This window comes from Chionomys nivalis, chromosome 20 (assembly GCF_950005125.1).
Source record: "Chionomys nivalis chromosome 20, mChiNiv1.1, whole genome shotgun sequence".
Taxonomy (NCBI): domain Eukaryota; kingdom Metazoa; phylum Chordata; class Mammalia; order Rodentia; family Cricetidae; genus Chionomys; species Chionomys nivalis.
The window spans coordinates 53,450,105-53,458,905 of NC_080105.1; the positions used below are offsets into that span (position 1 = coordinate 53,450,105).

Consider the following 8,801-nt stretch of genomic DNA (forward strand, 5'->3'; position numbering starts at 1 on the left):
GTGAAATTTCTTTCGTGTATTTCTTTTTACCCCACCCCCAGTGTTAGAGATGAAACCTCATGAATGTTAGGCAACTGCTCTCCGTTTGAGCTACATTCCCAACCTTCTCCCCGTTCTTAGTTTAAGTATGACTAGCATTGTTCAGGCTCAAAGCCTTGAGTGTAGACTTTAATAAACCTTTGTATATGGTTCTTCTATGGAACTAAGATAAAGAGCATTTTCAGAATACCCAAAGTACTGCCTAAATAATCAAAGCAAAAAATCTCCATCTTCACATGGCTTTATTCATTTATATTTTCTTCAGCCACAGGGAACCAGAGAAAAACTGTTTCTTCACCCTGGCCAATCTGAAGACAGACTGAGCACTCCACAAAGCTGCACTTGGTTCCATTCACTGTGTTCCGAGTTCCCAGGCCCTGTATAAGAGCCACTACACACCCCAGGGACCAGGAGAAAATAAACACAGCCAAGTTTTTTCCTTCAGGGACCTATGGAGTACACATAATAATAACTTGGAGAAACTCCCATCAAAGTCATCTCGGAAGCCTCCATCTCTGGAGGGAAACTCCGTTGGACTTTGAAGCTAGTTTGTTAGGTAGTTAGCTCGACACTGGCACAGCCAGGGCTCACCGTTGGCAGGAAGGACTATGAGTGTTACTCAAAGGAATGGGATATGAATCGCATCTCGGAGTGGAGACAGAATCTTCTGAGCTTCCTAGAAGATCGTTAGATTAGTAACTAGCCAGCCAGAGACTCTGCTTTAGATCAAGGGTTTCCGTCCCACCAGGTCCCACAGCCATTTAGTCCCAAATAAACACACAGAGGTCTACATTAATCATAAACTGGTTGGCCTATTAGCTCAGGCTTCTTATTAATTCTTATAACTTATATAAGCCCATAATACTTATCTGTTTTAGCCACGTGGCTTGGTACATTTTTCAGCAAGGCAGTCACATCTTGCTTGCTCTGTGTTTGGCTTCCTCTCTGTCTGGGTGACGACTGCAGACTGACCATTTCATCTCCCAGAATTCTCCTGTTCTCATTACCCTGCCTCGACTTCCTGAATGGTTGCCCCTCCTATACTTCCTGCCTGGCTACTGGCCAACCAGCATTTTATTAAAATGCAACTGACAGGGTACAGACCATTGCCCCACAGCCGTACTTTCCCAATGCAAACAGGCCTATGAAATTCCTGGACAGGACAATCCCTTCAGGGGATGCTGTCTGTTCTAGAGAATTTAGACGTGGTATAAAACCTGCCTAACATGTAGACTGGTGTGACCATCTCATCCCATTGTGTGTCTCTTTCTTGTTCCCTTTGGCTGCTCTTCACTCTCACCCCTTGTGAGTGCTCCTCCCTCCTCTGCCCTGAATTTCACCTGTTTTCTATGCATCCCATCAGAATTCTTCCACAAAGATCAGAAGGACTGGGGAGATGAGGAATACAGAAGAGGAGGTCCAGAGAGGAGACCACAGCAATGAGCTGGATCACTGGAAACCACATGACCCAGGCCCAATGGGAGAGTAGACAATGAAGCAAGCTCACAGAGAGGGCCATTGGGCATCCAAAGGCTGCACAGTTCCCAAGCACAGTGAACCATCCAATCAATGTGATCCCAGGAGCTGCAGGGAGTTGGCAGGAGTCTGACTTAAAATGAGTTATGAAGACTGCTGGCCAGTCTTTTGTCAATTTGACACAAGCTGAAGCTATCTGAAAGGAGGGGAACTTGATTAAGATGTCCCCATAAGATCTAGCTGTAAGGCATTTTCTTAATTAGTAGTTGATGGGGAAGGGCCTAGCCCACTGTGGGAGCTACTATCTCTGGGTTGGTAGTCCTGGGTTCCATAAGAAAACAGGCAGAGCAAGCCATGGGGAGCAAGCCAGGAAACAGTACCCTTCCATGCCCTTTGCATCAGCTCTTGCCTCCAGGATCCTGCCTGCTTGAGTTCCTGTCCTGAGAACAGGAATATGAAAGTGTAAGCTGAAATAAACCCCTTCCTCCCTAGCTTGCTTTTTGCTCATGGTACTTCATCACAGCAATAGAAACCCCATGACAATGACTACAAGGACTCAGATGGAATCCCTAAAAAGCTAAGGCCCAGGAGACAAAATAATAGGGGGGATTGTCTGTCCCACCTTAGCTCTCTAAAGTTCCTACAGGAGCCATGAGTATAATCCTCTCATGGCATCAGAAAAGCCACCATAAATCTACCATCTGGCACATAGCTACGTACTATGTAAGAAAGACGGTTTAGGAGACCACAGATCATAGATTTCCCTTTAGCAAAGAGAATGTACATTTACCAAGGCAAACCCCAGTCATAAAGGTAATCTTTCTTCCTTCCCCTACCAAACACAGAGTAGCCTTGTATTTGAGATGGCTTCAACTTTGTGCAAACACTTGTTTGTCCCATCCACAGCTTTGCCCAGAATCCCTAGCTTGCCTTAATATTTTTCTTCTTTTACATGTTACACAACTGATGTGGTATTCCCCTCTGTATGTTGTGAATATTGTTGGCTAATAAAGGAACTGCTTTGGGTCTATAGCATGTTATAGGGGAACAGAGCTGGGGGGGGGGGATTAAACTGAATGCTGGGAGAAAGAAGGGCAGAGTGAGAGATAAGCCATGTAGCCCCACCAGAGACAGATGCCAGGTGGAATCTTGCCCGTAAGCCACAGCCACGTGGCGATACACAGATTACTAAAAATGGGTTAAATTAAGAAGTTAGAGCTAATGGGCGAAGCAATGTTCTAAATAATACAGTTTCTGAGGGTGAGGGAGCAGGCGCCAGTCCCGCTGAGCGCGCCCGAGGTGGGGGGTGGCAGGAGGGGGACACTGCCCAGAGGTCTCCACAGGGCAGGGCAGGGCGGGCAGAGGCCTTGTCCTCCAGGAGGTGACTTCACCAGCCAGCAAGAGCCAGGAACCTGTGAGGTAACAATGGAAAGTTCCAGTTCCATGGCCAGCTCCCCGGCCAGTGGGCTTAGTCGCCAGTAATAAGCAGTCGGGCTGAGCAGTCTCCAGAAGCCTAGGGCGTCCCGGGTTAGCCCCACCATCCGGTCCTGGAGCCATTCCGGTCCCCGGCCCTCCCCTCCTAGCCGCAACCCCACCCCCCTAGGATCGCTTGACCCAGCCCAGCTTCTCCGGGGCCCTCCAAGGCAGCGGTGGAAAGCTGCTAGGAGGCAGCCCGGTGATGGCAGCGCCCCTCCCGGACCGTTGAAGACTCCAGGCCTCTGCGAATAACAAAAGAACCTGGAGAAGTTGGAGAAGATAAAGTATATTCAGTATCCAGATCAGGGGATCAACAAATCAGGAAATGCACAATTTTGAGGACGAGTTAACATGTCCCATTTGTTACAGTATTTTCAAAGATCCTCGAGTCCTACCATGCTCTCATACGTTTTGTAGAAATTGTCTGGAAAATGTTCTTCAGGCAACTAGAAACTCTTTGTTATGGAGACCTTTGCAAATTCCATTCAAGTGTCCTAACTGCAGAAGGATTATTGAAATTTCTTTAACTGGTATAGAATCCTTACCTGTAAATTTTGCATTGAGAGCAATTATTGAAAAGTACCTGCAAGAAGACCACCCAGATGTTGTCACCTGCCCTGAACACCACAGGCAGCCATTAAATGTTTATTGCCTACTAGATAAAAAATTAGTTTGTGGCCATTGTCTTACCATAGGCCAACATCATGGTCATCCTATAGATGACCTTCAGAGTCTCTATCTGAAAGAAAAGGATACACCTCAGAAGCTGTTTAAACAGTTAACCGACACACACTGGACAGACATCACCCGTCTTATTGAAAAGCTTGAAGAACAGAAGTGTCATTCTGAAAAAATGGTTCAAGGTGATAAGGAATTTGTTCTTCAGTATTTTAAGGAGCTTAGTGATACATTAGAACAGAAAAAGAAATTGTTTTTGGCAGCTCTCTGTGACATTGCCAAGCTGATCAATCGAGAATACACTCCGCAGATTAAAAGGGCGAAGGAGATCAGAGAACAGCAGCTTGAGCTAATGGCAGTGACTACATCTTTACAAGATGAGTCTCCACTTAAATTCCTAGAAAAAATTGATGATGTCCGCCAGCGTGTGCAGATGTTGAAGCAGAGAACACTCCCTGAGGTCCAGCCTGTTGAGATGTATCCCCGAGTAAGGAGAGTATTTAAGGAAGAGTGGAACAGAACAGAAATTAGACATATCAAGAAAGCTGTCACTCCTGAAATGAGAATTTTTTCAAAACGGATGCCATGTTCCTGGCCTGACAAGCATAAAAAAGAACTTGAATTCTTTAACATTTTAAATATTGTTGTGGTTTCACTGATTTCAGTGATATTAATGTTGATACTCTTTTTCAACCAACACATAATCACCTTCCTAAATGAAATCACTTTAAGATGTTTCTCTGAAGTCTCTTTGTCTGTTTACCAAAGTTTATCTAATAACTTAAATGACTTAAAAAATATGGCATGCTACATTTTATATTTGTTAAAGGAAATCATGTGAAAAATAGTTTCTCGCTGAAAACCCGAATGAACAGTTTTAGTGGGTTTCTCCTGTTTAGCAGAAGCTAATCATTGCTAGATGGAAGTTGGGTAGCATAAGTAGCAAACTTACATAGAAATATGGTAAACCTTCCATGGTTGGATAAAATGGTGCCAGAAATGATACATTATCTGAAAGATGATTCAAATCAAATTAGAAAATTATAATTTCTGATTTGAATATTTTATTTGCTTGATAGTCAAAGTTTTAAATAATCTTTCTAACAAGCATTTCTTTCTTTTACTATAACATGCTACAGTAGCTTTGCAGTTCTTTGTATATGTAGATATTAGATTAGAAAAAAATGACAAGATTTGTGATCCACATATCTATTTTGATGTGATTTGAAGTATTTCAGTGTGTAGATGGAGGTGGGAAAAGTTTTAAAATGCAGGATAGGATTGCTTAAACATCTTTTTGGTCAAATGTAAATCAAGAACATTCTTCCAAGTAGAGCTTGAGCTTTTGGATAAAGCAAGCGTCTAGTACTTATTTTATATAAACTTTGTGTTTAGGATCTGAGTTTAATGGCTAGGGAATTTCTTAAGTCAGGGTCAGTCTGGATATCTTATTGACATTCCTAAAAACCAAACAAAAAGGTCAAAAAGGCAGAGCTCTTGCCTTGTCTCCAGCACCAGAAAGCAAAACAAGTGTATATTTTGCTTTTGTAGTGTTTTAGTCGTATTCTTACATAAAACTATATGAAGCATGTGTATTATGACAATCATGTTGATGTGATTCATTTAATAGAATTCATGTAAACTATATCTTAAAATGGTCTCACTATACAGCCCAAGTACTGGGAATTATGAGTATTAGCTTCCATAATTAGATAATCTTAAAAGAACTCATTAAGGCAACTTTTAATTCCCGTAACAAGGACTAGCATGATGTCTGCAGTAAACTTTGGCTCACTGTTACTAAAATACCCAAATGGGCTATTCTTGAATCCCTAGCTCTGGGAATCTTATTTCAAAGGTCAGATTACAAAATTCTTTGGGTCCTAGATCCATTATAAAGCTATGTTAAAGTCAAGGTTAAAACGCTTAGAAGTTTATCTTTAGGGCCTGGAGAGAGAGCTCCGAGAGAGCACTGACTGCTCTTCCAGAGGTTCTGAGTTCAATTCACGACCATATATGACATCTGGTGCCCTCTTCTGGCATGTAGGCATACATGCCAGCAGGACACTGTATGCAAAAAAAAAACCAAGTTTACCACTAAGATTAAATCATTAGGTCCACTTAACAGATCAGATTTTAGGCAGCTTTTTAAAGAATATTTGTTAAAACATTTTTTCAAGGGGCTACGAACGTCTTTGTACAGATGAGCAGGAAACCACAGTAATGCTTTGGTCTCTTGGTAATCTCCAGACACTGACCCTTGAGCCCAGTGGTGAAAAGTTGTTTGTGTTTGTTTCCATTGAACCTTGAGTTCCAAACAATAGTGAGGAGCACTATGTGGTATGGATGTCTGAGTGGCTCCAAACTGACAGACAGTAACAAAAATGAGAACTAAGCTGTTGTATATACTTTTTAAAACGTATTTTCCCTGTAGAGATGAAAAATTTTGAAAAATAATACTTCACATATTCCTGTAGACTGGAGAGCCAGCCAACTATAGAGGTAGCAGGAGGGGAGCCCACTGCTCCCTCTCTTGGTAGATGGGAGACATTAAAAACCTAAATACATCCTCAGCTCTTCCGGATGAAATGTTGGTCAGGTTTGGTTCTTTCTAAACAAAAATGTTCCACGCTACTATTAACCCAAAGCACTCAGAGGAGTTTGTTTTCGGCATCTACAGACCTCAACTATGAGGTCAGGAGATTACATTTACTGCAGATGTGATCCAGTGTGAGTGGAGTGGAGTGTCTTGTACAATCAGAAGCACTCTAGAGAAAGAGGAGCTGGTTAAGAAAGGGCGGACCCTGGGAGGATTAAGTCCTGGTGTAAAATATACCCTCCCATGCCCTTTGTTCGGTGGCAACTATTGGAATGGGGTGTCTAGAGTAGGAGTGACTTCATAGTTCCTTTATCACTTGTTCACACAATCGCCTGTTCATCATCAGCTTGATAAGAAACTCCATGAGAGCAAGAGGGGACATGATGAGCAGAGGTAGATAAACTCCTGGCCACATAAAACCTAAAGGCCTTTACATATAGGAAGCAAGTGTACACACACACACATACACACACACAAACTCATATGCACAGACACACACATGTATGCATAGACACATATGCATACACACAGATACTCATGCAATATACATACAAACAAGCACATATATACACAAACACATTCATACACACACGCACTCATACACACACATACATACACACACTCATATAAACACAGGCAATCTCTCTAAAGTCACATGACTATGATGAGTACCTATTTCAATAGTACTTCAGACAAGCATTCTGTAACAGTCAGCCCATCAAGCCTTTCCCACTGAGATCCACTCCCAGTCTCAAGGGAAAAGAGCTAAAGAGAACCAACAGTTCTCTTAGGTTCACAAAAAGAAAAAAGAATTGGAGAGATAGTTCTTACATGTAAAGTTTTATGGAAACTCCAGGTCCTTCAACAAGTACTTTCAGCATGGACCCAAAGCTGATGGCTCTTCAAAGGCTCCAGGACCACCTACCTCATCAGCCACCAAGTCCTTGCCTATACCAGCCTCTTCTCTCCAACCATGTCAGAAGTCCACTCTAGGGACCCTTTGCTCTAGCAACCAGAGCAGATGTCTCCACATAATTTCCTCTGCTCAAAACCCTTCTATGACAGCCCATCACAGTGAGAACTCCAGAGAATGAAAAGAATCTCTCAACTGGTTACAAAGTCCAGAACAGCACCGGCAATGGAAATGGGGGCAGAGAAAGGTCTTTAGTTAACAATGGTCCAGGAGACGCATCAGAAAGTAGACAGAAGCCGACAAAATTAATATTTTGTCTAAGCCAGTGTATCTAAAGCATAATCATATGTAAAATATATTGAGATTATTTTACATTTTACTGTGCACTCAATCCCCCTGGTCCTCATACATTCCCCCAAAAGAGCACCATCTCCATGTTGCATGTAAATTGTTTCTTAATTATGCATCCACAGTGTAGAAGAAAGTCATGGGTCACAATGCTTAAAATAAAGTGCTCTGCCATAGCCACCAACCTGCACAATTAAAATTCTCAGAAATCTTGTACCGGCTCAAAGCATGGCTCACTTTGACCAGTTCATACCCTTGAGTTATAGACAAAACTATGAAAGAAGGAAGAGGCTTAATTGTGTGCAGTAGGGAAAGTGTAGATCCTTACTATAAGACAATAAATAATAAATAAATGCAAATTAAAAAACATGACTTTCAAAAAAGTTTTCTCTGCCTAAAAGGGCAGCTCTAAGTCAGAAGATAAATAAAGTAAAGGAAGAAGGGGGCACAAAAACGTCAGCTTCTAAATTTGAGAGAAACACTTAAGCCAATCGCAGATGATAAATAGGAATAGAATCTACATCGTGGTAAATAAATATGTCTACATAGTCATGTATCTACTTATCATCTAGATTTTCTGGATACTAGAGACAGATATGGAAATAGATGCTGATTTATAGACATGAATGACACCAGTAAAGAGACACAAGTCAGCATGCCTCCCTGCACCTGGATCCATGTTGAAGTCCAGTGAACACAGTGAGCTCCTAAGGCCAGGGAGGCAGGGGAAGTCATTGGTCTTGCCTCATACCTATACCATAAGAACATTTATGTGGCAGAGCCTACAAGGACGCAAGATCGGGATGGAATTGTCATATATGTCGCTCCTGTCCTTATCTTCAAGACTGGATGTCAGGAATACTGAGCTCCACTGACCCCCTGAGATGGTGACTGTACCAGTGGGAGGAGAGAAGGTTATTCATACCACCAGAGAGCAAGGACACAGTCATAGCCTTGGTGACGAGGCCAAAGGAGGACAAGAATTTCCAGTGCTCAGAAAACACAAAAGGCTGGGGATGCTGAACTGAGTCGGAAGCCTAGGGTAGCAATTCACAGAACACAAATGACAGTAGCTGAAAGGATCAAACTTCCCAGGACTGACAGTCAGAGGGGCTTCCACTTTGTGCTACTACAAATGATAAATGAGAACGAGTAATTTATGAACAACAAAAATGTGTTTCCTACGGTCCTTGAGTCTGGAAGTCCAAGACTGAGGAGCCATCCCTGTCAAGGGCCTTCTCACCTTATCATCCCCTTGGGGAAAGAGAAAGG

General features: G+C 42.5%; 1 protein-coding gene across 1 annotated transcript; it reads left to right on the top strand.

The window, feature by feature from the left end:
- Positions 1 to 3,316: 3,316 nt before the first annotated feature.
- On the top strand, positions 3,317 to 4,510 carry LOC130863229 (tripartite motif-containing protein 59-like). The gene has a single exon (XM_057753136.1). It carries the CDS (start codon positions 3,317 to 3,319, stop codon positions 4,508 to 4,510), a length of 1,194 nt encoding a protein of 397 aa, XP_057609119.1.
- The last annotated feature ends 4,291 nt before the right edge of the window (positions 4,511 to 8,801 follow it).

Bases quoted from the DNA above. Each gene is read 5' to 3' on its own strand.
- LOC130863229 (XM_057753136.1), top strand. From the start codon at position 3,317: ATGCACAATTTTGAGGACGAGTTAACATGTCCCATTTGTTACAGTATT.